An 18,490-nucleotide genomic window follows, 5' to 3' on the forward strand; every position below is an offset into this window, starting at 1 on the left:
TCGCTGGGCGGCTGTCAATCATGCAGCGAACGTTCTTTTGGCGTCGTGCATATCGGCGGGGGGATGTTCGTTTCCGCTGAATCTAACGCCGTTGGGCAACCAGGTGGAGTCGGGGCGGAAGCGGGTCCTCGAGGATGGAAGAGTCGACGTCGCACAAGAGCGAGAGACTTCTTCCACCAACGAACTTGTCCTCGTTCTCACCATCCTCTTCTCCTATCACCGGACCCTGCATACCGCACTCCAATGCTCGAGTCGGCGCAAAGGATCCTCCGTGCGGCGTAAGAAAGAAACCAAGGCGCCATCGCGAGCCAGACCGTCTTGTCGGTCCACCAGCACGCTAGAGAGGTAGCCCTGCCGATTAATTCCACATCACCCGCTTCCAAAATAGCTGGCCACCTTGTGACAGCACTCCTCGGACGCGGGACCTCTTCCCATCGGCAGTATAAGCGACCTGGTAGAGCTATATCTAACCTCACCTCCTCAAGCAGGCCATTGTACGACTCGAGGCCTCGAACGTGATCCTTCAACCCCTCAATCGACGGCCTACTGGGAAGCACGGCGACTGCAACGCGCCCTACGACTCTCGACGCCGAGCTCACAACACGCCTGGCCCTGACTTACCACCGCGAGCACGTCGAACAAGATCACGCTGGCTGTTTCGACTCGGTTACCCAGTCCTACCACCCTCGTTGGCCACCCAGTCTTGTCGACCTAGCGGAGCCTTGCACCACAGAGGTAAGCGCGATCATTCGTCCTCGCATGGTCTACCGCGCCCTTTGTCACGTCAGCATTGTGCGTCGAGTAACGCTGCGCCTGGTTTGAGCTCTGGTCTTGGTCATGGGTCGCCAGGACACCCAGGCAGCGTTGAGCAGCGGACAGTCTCTCGAAGCCCCTCCACTTCCCTCAACGACATTTTATTTATGCGGTTGGAGTTCCACTTCGCTATCCGCTTTACACATTGTTCCGATTGTTATCGTCCTCAAACGGGCAGCGCCTGCGTTCATCCTCAACAACTCATCACCACCAAGCACTTCTTGTACTTCATACTAATGGCCTTCAATCAGGTTCCACCTACTGGATCCAGTGGCCATTGGCACGGTTGGAGCAACATTCGGCTTCCGCCAGTGTATCCTTTCGCGAACACCGGCATGCAGACGAATACGCAGCACGAGGCCAACAGTGCGGGCAGTGGTTATGGTGAGTCGATAGCGTTACCCTTTGTGTTCATGTTCGCCGGCAGCACGCCGTGATGACTGTCGATGCAGCTTGGCCCAACTATCCGCTGTACAGTGTCGCTCAGTCTTGCAGACGCACGCAGGGCGCGCTTCTCGGAGCTCAATCGCACTCACGGCGTGGTGTCAATGACACTGCATGATGTTCACATAGCCTCAACACTACATTGAGTAACGGATGCTGACGGCCGGACACGCTGATCGATGCGGCAATGAGCTCGAACAGGCAGTCGAGACCTGCATTATGCATGGCGCTGTTGCGTCCAGCCATTGAGTCTGCTCATGGTGGACGGTCATCACCATGGATCTGCAAGGCTTGCTGCCTTGCGCTCACCGCATCTGAAGCGTGTTGTCTATACAGGCAGTAATTCAGGTGGTGAACGAAGCCCCTTGTCCTTCTTGAAGAATATCACGTCGGAGAAGAAGCAGACCAAAGGTAAGGTATGCTCGTCTCTCGACCATCTTCACTGGTAGCTAACGATGAGATCAGATGGGCAACCTGCTAAGCGCCGAGGGCCGAAGCCTGACAGCAAGCCTGCCATGACAAGAAGACAAGAACTAAATCGTCAAGCTCAACGGTAAGTATGCTTGCTTCATGGTCGCCTCACATGTAGTACTGATTCGTCCTTAGGACACACCGAGAACGCAAAGAGCAATACATCAAGACTCTTGAAGCAGAGGTGCTCCGCCTCAAAGACGTGTACGCAGACTCGACGCGGGATCGAGACAAAGTCATGGAAGAGAACAGACGACTCAGAATCCTGCTGGAGCAACACGGCATCTCGTACAACTTCGGGGAGAGCCCCGTCAAATTCCAGCGCGAAAACAGCGGCTACGGTCCTAGCTCCAGTGGCTCAATCTCTGGCAGCTATCCTCCAGGCTCTGACAGTACCGGCTTCAGCCCACCCCCGTCCAGTGGCCAGCCGATGCAGATATCGCAGCAGCACCCGGGCGGCATGCAACAACAGCAGCGTCCAATGGCCAGCATGGCCCAACTCCCAAACAACCAGGTTGATTACGATCAAATCGGCATAGACTTTGTCCTAACGTACGACTCCCAAGGCCGACCAACTGGTCGCGCCCCCGCACCCCCTCCTCCACGCTGATCCCAACACCTTCCGCGTCGTGCTGTACACTCGGTACGCTTCCGCCACCATCACAGGACATTATTCGGCTGACGCTCACATTTCCCAGGCTCGAACGGCCCTGCATGGACCACATGCAGTACCTCGTCGTCCGCTCGCACAACCCGGAAGACCAGGACTTCAAGCACCCGCTCGAGAACTCCGACGACCGCGAGTACGACCACATGTCCGGCCATGCTTTGATGGCGACGTGTCCGCCGTACTCGCACGTCAGGAAAACGCCGAACGAGCCGTATCCGTACAAGATGCCCGAGCTCGAGTCGGCGGATTTGTCCAAGTTGCTTGATTTGAGTGCAAGGCTGCCGCTGGGAGCGGAGGGGGAGATTACGCCGATTATGGCGTGGACGCAGATTATTCGGGACCCGAGGACGCCGGGACTGACGAAGGAGGATTTGGAGCGAGTGAGGGATGATTTGTCGACGAAGGTTAGGTGTTATGGGTGAGTTGATGCTTCCTTACCACTCCTTCTTCGGAGACTTTTGTCGTGGCTAGCTAGATTGCTGACCCAGGAGTTGCAGCTTCGGAGCCGTCCTCGAAGAATTCGAGCTCAACGACGCCATGAACAGCGTCATCGCAGAAAAGGCGACGCTGGCTTTCGACCTGGAATTCGGACCACAGCAGCTCGCCGTCATGGCGTCATGAGACGGCTGCATCGAGTCCCACCCGAAAATCTACGGGCAAAAGCACAGCATATCAGGATCACCGGTGCAGGAAATAGAGGCAGCACGAGCTCACGCAGGGAAAACATTTCGGTTGCTATCACGGATTACTATTATGGTTACAGCGAACATACGGTACCCCAACGGCCTGCTCACGCAACTGATGCTTTTCGCAATCTAGCATTACCGACAACCCGACCAAATCTAATCGTATATCTTACACCTTGTAGTGTTTTTCCTTCATTACCCCCAGTTCTGCCACCGACACATGCATCCTCCCGTCCCACCATCTATCCCATTATCATTATTTTCATTACGTCCTTTCCCCCCTACCAGCCCGCCATTCGTCGGCACAGCCGCTGCGTGCACGAGTTCGCCCCCAAAACTCCTGTCTTCAACGACCCACGTCCGCACGTCTTGCAGAACGTGCTGCTCGTCGTCTAGCGAGTGGCAGTAGACGCCTTTCTTGCTCGCATCACCACCGTGTCGATCTAGCGTGATCGTGACGGAATATGGGAACGAGCCCGGCGCGGTCATGTCGTTGGCTGAAGAATCGACCGCCGGGACTTTCGTCGCCGAAGAGGAGGTGGCGTTGAGCGCAGCGACGTCTGCTCGCTGAGTCCAGATCTGCACGTGCAGGCGAGTTTGCGACCAGGTGCAGACGGCTGAGGCGTCTTCTAAAGGCACGTTGCCCGTGGAGGTGGTTGTGGTTGCGGAGGTGATGTTGTTGCTGGACGTACTCGAGTTGGCGAGGGAGGAGACGTACAGCGAGCGGTCGAAGTAGGTGTAAAACCCATAGTGCTCTGAATTCATGCCGCGGTTGTAGAGACGGAGTGGTTGGGAGGAGGGCAACGGGTACAGCTCAGCGGGCGCTGGTGCGTGGTCGGAGCCTTCTGCGGCTTTGGGGATGTTTTCAGCGGCTTCGCTTGCGGAGTTGGAGTCGGAGGGTCCTTGGCCTGGGTATTTGAAGTTGGAGCCGCTGGAGGTGGCGTTGGACTTCTGGGGGGTAGGGTATGGGTACTGCCAGTCACGCTTCACACGCTTCTTGAGGTTGGATGAGGAACTCTCCGTCAGTGCTGAAGCATTCAAGAGGGAGATGTAGAACGGAGTCGCTTCGCCATCATATGGAGCGCTGAGTTTGTCTGTCGTGTGGCCGAGGATCTTCTGATCATCAATCGAAGGCGGAGCTGGAGAGGACATAAAGAGCTGACTGGAGAAGAGACTCCGGCGTGCGACCTGGTTCGCACCAGATGCATGACCCAGCCCACGCCGGGCAAGCGTCGAGTTAGAAGGCTCAATCGCCGTCTCGTTCGAAGGTAAGATGCCATCTCTGAACAGTATCTGAAACCTGAAGTCGGGTACCGTCCGTCTTGAGCCCTCATCCGGAGGCATCGCACAACTCCACAACGCATCCTGGCTCACACAGCCACTGACTTGCTGGACCGGCTTCGGTTGGATCACCGTCGCCATGCCAGTCGGCAGTGGTGGAAAGCCGGTCAGGTTGAGCCATTGGGCTTGTACTGGACCCGTGTCGTGTCCGCGAGGTAGGAAGAGTATCAGCAGCACGACGAGCGCCGCAACTAGCACCAATACAAGTCCAGCTAGGCAGAGGCAAAATCGTCGGTACCAAGGTCTCTTGGTAGGAGTGCCCGTGTCTTCTTTCTCTGGTCCTCTGGCGGAGCTGGTAGTGCTGAAATTCGCTTTCTCAGAGAGCACCCGCGATGGCGGGTACAGATTGTCTCTGTCGTGATACGCATACCCACCGTAGCTGCGATCGTCGTTCCGCGCTAGTGGCGCTTGGTACCCATACATCGCAGGCTTCTCTGACACAGGCTCGAATGCAAGAGAATTGCCATCCTCCGACTCACTTGGTCCACGAGACGCCATGGTAGCATTTCCAATACCAAGGCCAGTTCCAGCAGGTGCTGGCGTGGGCTGCCGACTTGAAACGACTTCCACCTCCCTATGAGATTCAGGCGCCATTAGAGTCGCTGTTCGCGCTTCTTCCACCTGGGGTGTCTCAAGAGGCGAGAACATGTCATCAGATTCTTGTCGTTGCATGCTGCTTGGTCGTGGGTTGACAGCTTCTACCGGAGGACTTGCGAAAGTGAATGCAGCGCCTCGCGCAGCTGGATGGGTGCCGCTAAAGTCGTTGAATGCTGATGTGTTACCGGTGTTTGGTGTGGGTGCCACTCCTGGCCCGCCAGGCACCGATCGGCTACTCTCCTCATGATTTGCTTCGTAAATGTCGTCGAATGGGCTCTTGTCGTCCGGGTATGGTGGCCGCTCTGGGACTGCCACGGCAGGAGGGGTGGGACCACCGAACGAGGACTCGCTGTCATCGAAGCTGACGATACTGCCACTGCGGCTTGAGCGACAGCTGTCCGTTTCTGCGGGAGATTCCACCAAAGATCCTTCTATGCTCGCTGCCTTCAAGCTACCGCCGCCTTGTACAGGAGCCACACTATTTCTCGGATCCCAGCCGTCTAGATCTCTGTCGCCAAATCCCTCACCGTACGGAGCCAGGCTGGGGAACCTTTTGTTGGGGTTGTAGTACTCCGCAGCTTCTCCGTCGTCCGGGAGCACGTAGAACTGGCTGTCACGCATACCGCTGTCGACCGAACTCCGCAAGCTACTGCGAGATGGACGGTAGCAGCTTTGTGAAGGGCTCCAGCCATCGTCTGCCAGTCCTCTAGTTTCACCGACCTCGTTCGTATCAGAGTTTGGGCTGTTGCTGTCGTAGTATGAACGGGCAGCGCCTTTACTTGGGCGGCGGTAGATGTTCAGTCCATCCGCGGCTCCCATGTCCAAAGCCCCTGGAGCAGTAATAGAGCGTTTTGGCGCCGGGTGGTCTGGGCCTGCTTTGTAGCCCAGACCTGTGAGACCAGCTGTCTGGAGTTCCGGTGCGGATCGCGGCTCATCGCTTGCCGGGTCTTGGTTGGCAAAGTGGTTGCGAGATCGAGGCATGCCAGACGCTCCAGCTAACATGGGCGTTCTCTCTCCATCATCTTCATCTCCAGTATAGGTCGGAGATCGAAGATACTGCGCAATGGTTCCAGAAGGCGAGAATGGAGACGTGATCAAGTTCCACCAGCCTTTGCTGCGCCGGGATACGAATGAAGCGGTCGTGAGACGCTTCGAATCAGCAGAGCGAGTCTGCAAAGCTGCCGTTGGCTCATCTTCGAACACTGTTTGCAGAGACAGCGCGCTATTCCTCGTAGGTGGCGTTTGGGATATGACAGCTCTGCCCAAGCCCCCTGAATAGCCAGAAGGTCTTTGCAGAGATGCGTTGCTCTGAGATGCGAACAATGGCAAAGGAGGAACTGGTGGCGTTCCATTGGTGTTACGGCCACCGGGATGTTTGGGGTAGGTAGAGTATACACTGGAAGCTGGGCGCGGACCCGGCCATCCCCTCATGTCTTCCGGCGATGCATGGATAGTGTGGTCAAAGTCCTCCTTCGCTGGAGTGATCACGATGGTAGGCGTTGGTAGTTCCTTGCTGCTCCCGGTAGCCAACTGTGCACCACTCTGTGGGCTGTCATAATGAGCTACAGCTGTGTTTGAGGGTACTTCGATCCCGATGGGGATGGCACGGTCCGAAGGCGAAACATCTGTGGCCAAGCTCAATGGCAATGGACGCAAGCCCTTGATGCGTCGGTGGAGGAGAGGATGCGGTCCGACTTTTGGCTTGTTGCCCAGTGGTGGCGCGTATGTGCCGTCGTTCAATTGTTGTTCCGAGGCTGCTGTTTGCTGGGTGGTCTGTCTTGGGACTGATTCGGCTGAAAGAGACCGCACATCTTTGAGGTTGATGAAGCGGGCCTCAGAAGGGTTTCCTTTTTGTGGAAAGACCTGCTCCGGTGCTCCCGCTTTGTGCCGCGAGAAGGACGTTGTAACCTGCAAGTTCGGTCTCGACTTTGGTGCTTCTTGGTAAGGAGGAAGACGTTCCTTGGTCTTTGAGCGTGATGCTGTGCGGCGAAAAGTCGGCATCTTCTGGTAATCTCGCGATCGAGGGCTGGAGGCTTCGAAACTTCACTAGACTCTGACGGCCGGCGTCCAGTATGTGGTATTCAAACGAAGGGAGTTGATGTGAAGCCAGGCGCCTGCAAATGCACGTGTACAAAGGAAAGGCAGCGAGAGCGCTGGCAGAGAAGAAAACAACGAAAGGGCAAGGAAACTACACACTCTCTCATTAATATCAAGACAGACAGACCTTGGTGTATACAGCGAACATAGAGTATATCTCCCAATTTCGGCCTCGTAGCAGGCGTCACTCCAAACCCGGCTCAAATAGCGTTCGAGCATCCATTGGCCTGGCGGTTTGTTGAAGGCGGCTGTCGAATCAAAGCAAAAGCCATCTGGACCGAGCACTCATCCAGAACATGGGAGAGTCGATGGCGAGAAGTGGGAAGCAGTTCAAGACATTTTTGGACAGATTGTCTCCGAGTCTGTCTCGCCAATCAATTGGACCGCGGAAGCCGCGTCGAAGCGCTGATCCAGGGCGTTAGGCGCCGGCCATTTGTAGGCCGTTTCGAATGGTTTTGGCAGACAATTCTCCATGTCATGATGCGATGGCAGGGTTGGCAGACGTGTTAAGGTCTCTTGTCTGCGGCACACGCTGATAGAAAGGAGGACGTCGTGAGGGTGAGGATGAGAAGGATGACCAGGACGAGAAGGATGACCTTCTGCAAACGCGCTAGTGAGGCTAGCGTCACTGGCAAAACGACCACACCTCGTCGTGGATGAGACGAGAGACTTATGGCCTTCAATAGACCGCATTATGGTATCAAGCTGTGAGAGTAGAGAAAGAATACCTCCATCTGAACAGTACGTCGACGGAATGTCATCACCTGCGTGGCGATTGGTGATGGTTTGAGCTTCTTCTCCTCCACTTCCGGCTTGGTCCGGCATCATCCTCATATGGTTTCTATACTCCAGATATTTGTCTTGTATTGATCATCCAGACTGCAAAAGACTGACTGGACCATGGACTACTCCACGCCAGACCCCAACAGCTGGCCAGCCCGCCTCGTCACCGGCATAGGCAGAAGACTACGATCCAACAAGGCTTTCCGGGAAGAGACCATCAGAAGCAACGAGGCTCGAGCAGCGGAGCGGCGACAGAAAGCCGCAGAGAGGCACGCAGAGAAGTATCGATGGACTCGGCAGTCCGTCGACTCTCGATCAAACCAGGACGATGTCAATGAACTGGGTGAACGCGATTATTCGGTCTTCAGTCAGGCGACTACCCTGGTCAGCAACAAGGATAACACTGACATGTTGCATCGACTTGCGCATTATGGCTCTTTCGACTCTCTGGTTGACCAAGCTCTGGAAAAGAAAATCAAGGACCCGCTGTTCGACTCTCAGGACCCAAAAGCGCTCGAACCTATCAACGCATTGAGCGAGCTCCACATGCGACAGGTGGCTGCTCTGCCGGAAGCTGTATGGGAGAACATTGCCTCATTTCTGGAGCCTGCGGACGCTGCTTGTCTATCATTGGCATCAAAGGTACTTCAGCAGAAGCTCGGGTTCACTCCGCTCAAAGAGCTGGACCAAGAAGAAAACCGCCACCAAAAGATTGCCTTCCTCCACCGCATCGACAAACAGTTCCCAGACCATCTGCTTTGCTTTCCATGTGCGAAGTTCCATCTACGCTCCACCCCAAGGAGGGAGAGCCTCAAGGCGGACTATGTGGCCAACCCGTTATTTACCTGCCCCAACACGCGAGGCACATATTTACCTCGTATGCGTCTCGTCCACGGGCGGGAACTACCCTACTCCTTCGTCCAGCTAGCCGTTCGAGGCCACAAACACTCTTCCGCCCATGGCATCGAATTAACAGCCTTAGAACGCAAATGGAAATGCAAATCCAGCCCCTGGACCCACCGCACCCGCTACCTCGTCAACAACAGCCGCCTCCTCATGCGCGTCGTCAGCCAAGCCTACGCCCAACCAAGCGCGGAGACGACCGAGACGAGCCTGCGACATTTGCTGTATGACCGGGAGGAATACACGCCCTTCTTCTCCGTCTGCGCCCACTGGCGTGATGGCGAATTGATGCGCTTATGCAAGTGCGCGCTCTCGCACGTGCCGTCGCCACCACAGTCTTACTCACAGCAGCTCAAGAAAGCGCCGAAGATCAACCGCGCGTTGGCGAATCCGACCTTCATCGTTAGGGGGTGCGATGACTGTCAGCCTGCGCGGAGGTGTCCGGAGTGTCCTACCGAGTATCTCATTGAAGTACAGATGGTGGAGGATAAAAGCGATCCTGTCAGGCAGTTCAAGCACGCCATTGTGGTAACGAGGTGGAGCGATCTAGGGGATGGGAGTAGTCCGTACACGAGTCCGGAGTGGACAGCTATCCAAGGATCGAGCCCAGAGGTGGAGACGAAGGCGTATGAGTCTTTTAGTCAGGTGGGCAGACGAGCTGTGGGCGGGATCTTTGAGTCGAGAATTAGTGGGAGTGTGCCGGGGCAGAGGCTGTTGAGTCTGAATCCGAAAAATAAGAAGTTGGGGGAGGAGGGGCATGGGTGGTACTGAGGAGAAGTGGCTCTAGGCCGTGGGTGCAGTTATTCCACAGCACCACAGCGCTGTAGTCGGCCCTTTTAGCCCGCGCTTCCCAACTCGCACGAGCGCTTGGAGCGAGACTTCCAGACGTCGTGTAACCGGTCTCCGCCCGAGACGAGGTTGCGGTCATCCGCTAGCCCACCTGTGCGTGAACTCATCTGGATGCCAAGGGTAATATGCAGTCGGGCATCCCATGACCATTGTGCGGCGCCAGCAACATCGAATGTGCTGCGGTGAGCTGGGGTTCAATGGCGAACCGAAACTCTTTCACTTGGTTTGACGTGAAAGCAGACGTACTGTAATCGACGTTACTTCTGATGTAGATAACAGCGCTATGCCAACATAATTGGGTATCTCAAGCAAGCACAACAAATCGAACAACTTCGCGCGCCAACCGCGCTCAATCTTCGTCCTCATCATCCAACACAAGCCCACCGAGCTCGTCACTCGGCGCCCCATCAACGCTCAACGACCGGTCCACAGCCCAAATCCACTCCCCCCTCTCCTTCTCATTCCGGCACGCAAACAACCACGCCTTGTTCGTCGCATAGATCGCCCACACGCTCAACCGCACATTCGGCCGTCGCAGCAGCTTCGCGACCTCCGGTTCGGAGTCGATGCGGGAGTTTGTGAGGTTGATGGCGCCTACTTCGTCGCCTTCGGAGGAGTACAAGTGGAGGTATGGACGGCGGAGCTCGACGAAGCGCCGGATCCAGCGGGTTCCGGAGGGGTCGGGGGAGAGGAGCCAGCCGCCTTTGAGGAGGGAGGGGGTTTTGAGGAGGTGTTCGACTTGGGCTGCGAGCGGGACTGTAGTTGATGGGTCATCTGTATCGTCATGGTCACCCTTCGTTGTGGGTTGTGGTGAGGCGTTGCCGGAGCGGAAGAGGACGACGTCTGTAGCTAAGGGCGTTTTGGACTGCCAGAGATCCAAGAACTTCTGCAAAAGCGTTCGTTGCCTTTCGTCAGCTCCAGCCTCGTCTTCGCTGTTGGTCGTGACAGGTCGCAGTGGCGGCGACAGAGCATCGAGACTCAGGACTCCTCTCGCAGCTTCAATCTCCCTGACTCTCCTCTGCCTTAAGCGTAAGTTGATGTGATCTCGTATCAAACTCATACCCCTCGGTGCCCAACCAGCCAGCATCTCCTCGCCAGAGATGTACTCGCCGGTGGTGTCCATGCGCCACAGATCACCAGCACGCTTTGCAGCGCTCGGCTTCAGGGTGATGGAGTAGTTGCCAGCGGTCGAATGCACCACCCGCTGATTATGCCATAGCTGTGCAAGGAGCGAGTTCTGGCGGAACCAGGTGCGCGGGCGTGTCTGCACGGCGAAGTCGAAGGTGAATTTCATCGGCTGAGTGACTCGAGGAGAGGCGATCTGCCATTTCAGAGTGACTTGGACTCGTTTGTTCTCGAGCGTCGGTCGATCCAGTAGCACCGATGCATGGGCGCTTGAGTCCCACTGCCCGGTCATCTTGACACTCGTCGTGCCATCCTCGTTGGTGCGGATGACTGGCGGCGCTACAAGCGGAAGCAGGACGTCAGTCTGATTGCTGTCACATCCATCTATCAGTCTGCCGGACTCATCGAGCAGCTGCACAGTGCCAGCTGCGAAACCGGTGACATCCTCCCACGGTAGACTCTCGCCTGAGTTGTGCACCAGACTCAGCACGACCCGCCTCTGGAGACCCTGATGCAGCTGATAGCTGCCCTGGTCGAGCGTACCACTCTGCACGACCTCGACAGGTGCATACTCTCCTTCCTCGCCGATTTCCAGCACTTGCACCCTGGCGAAGACATCGTGTCTCTCCTCAGTATAGTACTCATGCTCCGGTAACCTGGACGGGTTCCGACCAAGACCAGGCCTCACAGGTTGGGCAGAAGAGTCCCGGATGTCGTCCCAACTAAGCAACTTATCCAGGTGCATGTGGCTGATCTGCGCGAAAATGCTGACTCGTAGGCTGGCCTCACGAGGTGCTGATAGAGGCAGACTCATGCTGTGCACGCTTTCAAACCTCACAGGTCCTTCGCCGAACTCCGAGATCAAGCTGGTGGTAGTAGCACCGCCTTCTTCAGAAATGCCGGGGATGAAAAGCTGTGCATGTACGTTCGTGCCTTCACGCTCCGCAAAGCCCACCAGGTCGTGCATCACGACGTTGAACTTCAGCGTCTCCTTTGGCGCTTCGGCAGAGCTGGGCTCGACGCTCAGTCGTACGATGCCCACGACGGAGCACGTATACGGCGAGATGACATCCAGCGTGAAGTCCTGGACACGACACTCAAAAACAGCTGCGAGTGGTATGTCAGCATCGCCAACGCGAGTGTATTCAGGCATGCAGTCGTCCTCAAAAGGATTATCAAGCCGGAAATGCTGCGTGACATCAGGTCCTCGATCCATCAAATTCTGCATCTGTCGCATCATCTTGACTCTGGCGTGCAATTTTTGCAGGCTCCAAAGCTGTATGATGTTCCTTCCGAAGTCGACGACCCGTACTCCAACGCAAGGCTTTCGAGCGTCTTCGAGATCCGGGTCATTGCTTTCCTCCGCAGAGATACCGTTCAGAACGAGGTCGTAGGACGAGCCGAATGTGTGTCCCACCTCGACGATGGTGAACTGGAACACGATCTCTCTTCCCAGCCTCTGGCTGAGGACTTGTGCTTCCTTCAGCGTGCTTGCATTTCTCAGCAAATCCGCTGCCATAAGAACATTTCGCTGCGCTCGCCAATGCTCCAGCACCCACTTCGCGAGGTAGATCTCCTCCTCGCTGAACTGAACCTTCTGCCCAGGTCTATGACTGCTGCGCCTGCGATCCCGCGGTACGGGTGTGGACTTTCGGATCTCAGCAACTTTACTTTCGAACTCCTTCTTCTGGTCCTTCAACTGCTGCTGCATCTGCTCCTTCATCTCCTGCAGACTGGCTTCCATCCTCGTTTTCTCCTGTCTGAGTACTTCGATCTCCACGGCGCCTTCCTCTTCAGAGTGGAGTTTCTGCTCGTACTCGTCTTTTTGTCTCTCCAACTGTTCTTGCATCTGCTCCTTGACTTTCTTCATGCGCTCATCGCCTTCTTGTAGCTCCTCAGCAGGCGACTCAGACGAAGGTTGCCGTGGCGTTGAAGGCACTGTTAGTGCAGTGTCCAGGCTGAAGTTGTCGAGGGTGCCGTTGCTCAGGTATTTCTCGCGTTGTAGAGGATGAGAAGAGACGGACTCAGTGTCAGTGTCCTGACCGCCGCCACCGATAGCACTGCCGTCAAAGATACGACTTTCAGGGCGGGCGCGACGAACGGCGCGAACACGCTGGACATCGTCCAGCAAAACATCGAGCTCGTCATCAGTCATAGTCGTGATGTTGCGATCGCCACCAAGGATGGACGACGCAGCTTCTCGTCTCGCGAAAGCCCAGTCGCTGTCCCTTCCGTTGCTCATGCGCCACGGTGCCGGGCTCGCTGCGCCAGAGTCCATCGCTTCGCTGTCGCCATCGGGCGACATTGGCCTGGACCAGGTACTAGAATTTCGCTGATGCCCACTGAGTCCAGGCCGCTTGGTAGGCGTGTCGTCGAGCTCATCAGCCGTGATGGAGTATTTGAGCAGGCTGCCCCTCTCCTGGTCACCCAGCTCCCGCTCCTCTCTTGCTTCTTGCGGGTGGTTGAAACGAAAGATGTGGAAGTCGCCCAGTATGACTCTGTACCCTGACCGTAGCCGCTTTGGGGCCTCGATGCGAATGCCGTTGACCATGACTGCCGCTCCGTCCTTTGGCACGACCGTGACCACACCATCCACATTCTCAAAAGTGCAGTGGTCGTGCAAGATCTTCGATCCATTGAGCATGACATCTGGTTGATGGTGAGTATCGCCATCCACTTCCGCTGGAGGCGAGGAAGCCCGATTCTGATTGCTCTCCACGTTGCCAACTGTAGTAGTGCCAGGCTTCAGATTGTACAGCAAGCATTCGGCCAACAGCGGATCATCGCTCAAGTTCACCAAATGCGGCATCTTCTTCGGCGTGCTGAGACCGACATTGCCCTTCTCAATGCTGATGCCAAGTTCTTCGAGCGCTGCTTCTCGCTCCTTGTGGATGCGCTCGGTAGTCTGTAGCTTTTGCTCCCAGGTCTGGTTAAGATCTGAGTACAGCTTCTCCGACTGCGATAGCTGCTCCGCGATGTCTGCCTTGCTGACTTTCTTGATATTGCCGTCGGCGCTGGTAATGGAAACGAACTGCTGGTCCAATGGTGTGCCAGGCGCATACTGCTCTTCGCCTGGTAGTGCCGCACCGCCAGCAGCACCGCCACCAGGGCCGAGTTGTGCACGCAGCTTCTCCAATTCTTCCTTCAGCTCGCGGATCATGCGTGCGTTCGGATCCTCGTTCACGACAGCATGGTTCTTGATGCGCTTCGCGGAGTCAGCATATCGCAGGGTTGATAGTGTCTCCTCGAAGTTGATGTCCGCTGGGGATATGGCTGCAATCATAGCAGTCAGACTGTTTCCGCCCAGACTGTCTTTCAACAGCCACGTAAGTACACTGTCACGGTACGGCACCTGCATTCCTTTCGCCTTCTTGCCCTTTGGGTCGCTCATGTCCGCCAGCGCAGCAATCACTCGCCCCAGTGTACTCAATGAGCGATTGATTTCGGCGCCTTCTTTCAGTCGCGCACCTGTCGCTCCAGTGGAAGTAGCACGCTCAGAACCAGCCAGGTCAACCAGTGAGATCTTGGCCACTTTCTCAGTGTCTAGATTCGTTTCCACATCGTGTCGTTTCTGCGTCAGTGTAAGGGTGAACACAGCGTGCGAGCGAGACGATGTCTCATTCATGTTCGTAGCTGCGACCGTCCGAGCTTTATTGCCCTCGTCCATCAGGTGATCGATCTCTGCAAAGTCTCGTACCACCAGCTTGGCCAGGTCCTCCACATACGGTCCCGTAGACGGATGCTCTCGGACCTTCAGATTGCCCTTGGTGGCCGGGTTGAGGAGATCTCGAACCCGCTCATTGTAGATTTCCAGATATGACACCTCGACCGTGCTAGTCATGTTCTTGTCCGCTTCATGTATGCTCTCAATCCGCTCAAACATATCCCGACAGATCTTCGGTATCACACCCTCCTCTGCCCCATACCCCATCATGCTGTAACTCTTCCCCGACCCCGTCTGCCCATACGCAAAGATGCAGTTGTTGTACCCCTGGAAGGCATTGTCCAACAGAGGCTTCCCCAAGTCCGAGTGCAAGTCCTCCTGCCCGGCGAAGTGGCTGTCATCCTTGTTGAAGGACCAATAGCTCTTGTCGAAAGCGTACGTCTTCGTCCCTTCGAGGGCCGCTTTGGCGGGCTTGCTGTTCTTTCCTTCTGGCGGTGGAGGCGTGAGCACCGTCTGGTTTTCTTTCATAGAGACGATGCATCTTGCGTTGCGGTCCTTTTCGCGAGCATTGAAGGGCCGCACGCGCACCACCACCTTAATGTTGCCGGCATCTGGTGCCATCTTTCCCAAGGGGTGTTATTGATGCTCCCTCATGTGTGTGTGCGCGACCGCCGTGAGGCAGTCAAAGGATTACTGTCCGCAATGCGACCGCTTTCCAGTGTATGTCGGAGGATAAGGATGCTTGCTGTCGTGGTGGTGTGTGTTGCAGTCACATGTTCGAGACAGATGGTTGAAGTTCGTGGCCCTATGCCTCAGGCAACCTCACAAAACGCGACCTCCAACGCGTACGAGTCATTGGAATGGTCATCCTCATCTCTTCCACCGAACAAGACAAGAAAATACTGGGTCATTGGAGCCAAATGCATCGGGAATATTTACAGGTGGTTGAAAAGATAGCTCAAAGCATAGTGCGGTGACTGGACAGGCTCTAAGCAACCACACCAAATGGCGACAAGCCTCGATCAGAAGCATCAGGACGAAGAAATGTTCCGTCCGCCCCTAGCCCGTGGTATGAAGGCTCTGGATCGCTCTATCTTCCAAAAGGTCGTCTCTATCAACGCTGCACGAGTCTTTGACAATAAGAACATCTCCAAGGTCCGCTCCCAGCTCGAACGCAGCAAGGACGCTCTCCAGCAGGACCGGATTGCAAACGTGCTCCCCGACCCGGATGCAGAAAGGGCCAAGGTCGGGAAGAAGTGTATTCTATTGAGACCAGAAGTCCGGCAGAGTGATCTTAATACGCACGATGCCACCAACGGTGTGAACGGAGACACTATTAAGCACAGTACTCAGGACGAACGAACTACAGCATGGCCACACTCTCCAGTCCTAGCCGAGCTCGTCAAGGAGGAACTCATCTCAGTCATACCCTACAACCTCCACTTGAACTACGACTACTGGACCTACCACGACATCATTACGGCCATCCTACCCATCGAAGCACAGTCAGAGATCCCCTCCGGCTTCTCCCAGGTCGGCCACGTAGTCCACATGAACCTCCGAGACGCCTACTTACCGTACAAATACCTCATCGCCACAATCATCATCGACAAGAACCCTGGCGCCAAGACTGTCATCAACAAGATCGACGACGTCGGCGAGGAAAACGAGTTTCGAACCTTCAAGTACGAGGTGCTCGCCGGAAAAGACGATCTCAACGTTGCAGTTTCGGAGGCAGGTTGCGAGTTTCACTTCGACTACTCAAAGGTCTACTGGAACACACGACTCAGCACCGAGCATGCACGGCTCGTGGATATGTTCAAGGAAGGCGAAGCAGTGTGCGATGTCATGGCTGGGATCGGACCATTTGCTGTTCCGGCTGGAAAGAAACGGGTGTTTGTCTGGGCAAATGACTTGAATCCGGACTCTTATGCTAGTCTCACAGATGCAGTGAGCAGGAACAAGGTTGGCGATTTCGTGACGCCATCCTGTTCAGATGGCCGAAAGTTCATACGGGAAGCTGCGGCCCAGTTGCTCGCCGAGGAAAAGGTGGTCGAGATCAAAAGGAAAGTGTCTCGAAGAGAGGCGCAAGCCCAGGCCCAGACGAACGGGAACCCAGTCAGTCACGGACCGGTCAAGAAAGTCGTTCGGCCGAAGACATTCCAGCACTATGTGCTCAATCTACCCGCCTCAGCGCTGACCTTCCTACCGAGCTTCGTCGGGCTGTATCCGTCTGAGCTGAGAGACAAGCTGCCTCCTGGGACGGCTATGCCGATGGTGCATGTATACTGCTTCAGCACAAAAGACGAGCTTGCGACTGGAACCCATTCGGCAGGCACCGACACCGAGAACGAACAAAAACTGATGACTACGAACGAGACCGCCGAGCAGAAAATCTGCTCCGAGATCAGCAAGCATCTAGGCTACGAAATGGTGCCAGGCACGCACGCAGAAGACCAACGACCTGGTGCGGTGCAGATATGGGACGTAAGAGATGTGGCGCCGAAGAAGAGGATGTTCTGTGCGAGCTTTCGGTTACCTGAGGAGGTTGCTTTTCGACATCCGTGAGGAGCAGCAACCCGCAAAATACCGCCTCCATCAACCTAATCCTATGTGCTGTAATTTGTAGGGCTCGCTTCTAAGCTGGCTAAGTAAGCGCATTTGCGGCCGCAACTTGCTCTGGCGAATGACGCTAATGCAGCAGCTCGTCCGCCAACACTGAGCTGGAGCAAAACCAAGCGTCCGCTGTGTCTGGTGTTTGCAACCGTAAATACGGATTGGTTCTGGCTTGGAAAAGAACAGCGCCGGAGCTATGGGAAATGGCAAAATATATCAACGACTGGGCGTCCAGCTTGAGAGGAAGGAGGATACTATCGCATCTTCTTCACATCCACCGACTAGGCGAAAACAGCTGAAACTGTCCATTGCATTTCGACAGGTTCAAACGTGGTACTCAGCCAAGATCACCGCATCGCAACACCATGGCCACCCCCGTCTGGTTCATCACGGCCGCCTCCAGTGGCTTCGGCAAATACACCGCTCTTGAAGCGCTGAAGAATGGCCACAGAGTCATTGCCACCGCTCGCAGCTCCAAAAAGATTGAACACCTGAAAGAGAAGGGCGCGGTGACAATGGACCTTGACGTTGTGCAGCCACTGGAAGAGATCCAGACTATCGTCAAAGAAGCCCACAGCAAGTTCGGTCGCATCGACTACCTCATCAACGCTGCTGGCTATATCCTCGAGGGTGCTATCGAGGAGGCTAGGTGAGTAGACCCAGCTGGCGCTTCCCGGCGACGCTGACATAGTGATTCTCAGTCCGAAAGAAACCTACGATACTTTCAACGTCAACGTCTTCGGGATCCTGAACGTCACCCGCGCAGTGCTACCCTACATGCGCGAGCAGAAGTCCGGCGCGATCGCCCACTTCGGCTCCGTGGGCTCCTGGGGCGGTGCACCAGCTGGAGGCCTCTACTGTGCCACCAAATGGGCCATCACTGGCGTGACCGAGAGCTTGCGTCCGGAAGTCGCACCCTTCGGCATCGACGTGTGTGTCATCGAGCCAGGCTACTTCCGCACCGGGTTCCTGAACGCTGGGGCTCGTGTCTCGACCGAGAAGCGGATTCAGGCGTACGATGAGACAACTGCGGGCCAGGTCAGAGCTGTGTATGATGAGCGGGCGAGCAAGCAGCTCGGGGATGTTGAGAAGGGGTGTAAGGTCATCTTTGAGGTCATGGCGAAGAAGGGAGGGAAAGAGGTGCCGATGCGGTTGGTGCTGGGAAGTGATGCGTATGAGATGATTAAGGCGAAGTGTGACTCGACGAAGGAGTTGTTGGAGGAGTGGAAGGAGGTGATTGTCAGTACTGATCATGAGGTGAAGTATTATTGAGAAGATGAAATGAAAGGAGATCTTGTGGCAAGCATACTTCTCATACACAGCCGTTCTCCGTACCATTTGCTCTAGAACACCATCTATTCCCGCGCTGCGCAACCAATTATTAGAATGGTATTCCCGGAGAGTGTTGTCGCAATACATGAAGGCTGAAGG

At 55.7% G+C, this 18,490-nt stretch overlaps 7 protein-coding genes across 7 annotated transcripts; 5 read left to right on the forward strand and 2 right to left on the reverse strand.

The window, feature by feature from the left end:
• Positions 1–1,148: 1,148 nt before the first annotated feature.
• LTR77_001202 (uncharacterized protein) lies at positions 1,149–2,338 on the forward strand (the record flags this gene model as incomplete). The annotated part of the gene is made up of 4 exons (XM_064798464.1): positions 1,149–1,197; positions 1,594–1,668; positions 1,723–1,810; positions 1,864–2,338. 4 exons carry the CDS (start codon positions 1,149–1,151, stop codon positions 2,336–2,338), a joined length of 687 nt encoding a protein of 228 aa, XP_064662791.1.
• Positions 2,339–2,442: 104 nt separating this feature from the next.
• LTR77_001203 (uncharacterized protein) lies at positions 2,443–3,019 on the forward strand (the record flags this gene model as incomplete). The annotated part of the gene is made up of 2 exons (XM_064798465.1): positions 2,443–2,816; positions 2,896–3,019. 2 exons carry the CDS (start codon positions 2,443–2,445, stop codon positions 3,017–3,019), a joined length of 498 nt encoding a protein of 165 aa, XP_064662792.1.
• Positions 3,020–3,279: 260 nt separating this feature from the next.
• On the reverse strand, positions 3,280–7,023 carry LTR77_001204 (uncharacterized protein; the record flags this gene model as incomplete). The annotated part of the gene is made up of 1 exon (XM_064798466.1): positions 3,280–7,023. The coding sequence occupies one exon, from the start codon at positions 7,021–7,023 to the stop codon at positions 3,280–3,282; it is 3,744 nt and encodes a 1,247-aa protein (XP_064662793.1).
• Positions 7,024–8,019: 996 nt separating this feature from the next.
• On the forward strand, positions 8,020–9,523 carry LTR77_001205 (uncharacterized protein; the record flags this gene model as incomplete). Its single annotated transcript, XM_064798467.1, is given in 2 exon segments — positions 8,020–9,431; positions 9,451–9,523. 2 exon segments carry the CDS (start codon positions 8,020–8,022, stop codon positions 9,521–9,523), a joined length of 1,485 nt encoding a protein of 494 aa, XP_064662794.1.
• A 480-nt stretch (positions 9,524–10,003) lies between these two features.
• Positions 10,004–15,354, reverse strand: LTR77_001206 (uncharacterized protein; the record flags this gene model as incomplete). Its single annotated transcript, XM_064798468.1, has 2 exons — positions 10,004–15,054; positions 15,270–15,354. 2 exons carry the CDS (start codon positions 15,352–15,354, stop codon positions 10,004–10,006), a joined length of 5,136 nt encoding a protein of 1,711 aa, XP_064662795.1.
• A 94-nt stretch (positions 15,355–15,448) lies between these two features.
• TRM5 (tRNA(m(1)G37)methyltransferase) lies at positions 15,449–17,011 on the forward strand (the record flags this gene model as incomplete). The annotated part of the gene is made up of 1 exon (XM_064798469.1): positions 15,449–17,011. The coding sequence occupies one exon, from the start codon at positions 15,449–15,451 to the stop codon at positions 17,009–17,011; it is 1,563 nt and encodes a 520-aa protein (XP_064662796.1).
• A 413-nt stretch (positions 17,012–17,424) lies between these two features.
• On the forward strand, positions 17,425–18,331 carry LTR77_001208 (uncharacterized protein; the record flags this gene model as incomplete). The annotated part of the gene is made up of 2 exons (XM_064798470.1): positions 17,425–17,708; positions 17,761–18,331. 2 exons carry the CDS (start codon positions 17,425–17,427, stop codon positions 18,329–18,331), a joined length of 855 nt encoding a protein of 284 aa, XP_064662797.1.
• Positions 18,332–18,490: the final 159 nt, after the last annotated feature.

The sequence above is a fragment of the Saxophila tyrrhenica genome (assembly GCF_035928015.1).
Source record: "Saxophila tyrrhenica strain CCFEE 5935 chromosome Unknown scaffold_2, whole genome shotgun sequence".
NCBI lineage: Eukaryota > Fungi > Ascomycota > Dothideomycetes > Mycosphaerellales > Extremaceae > Saxophila > Saxophila tyrrhenica.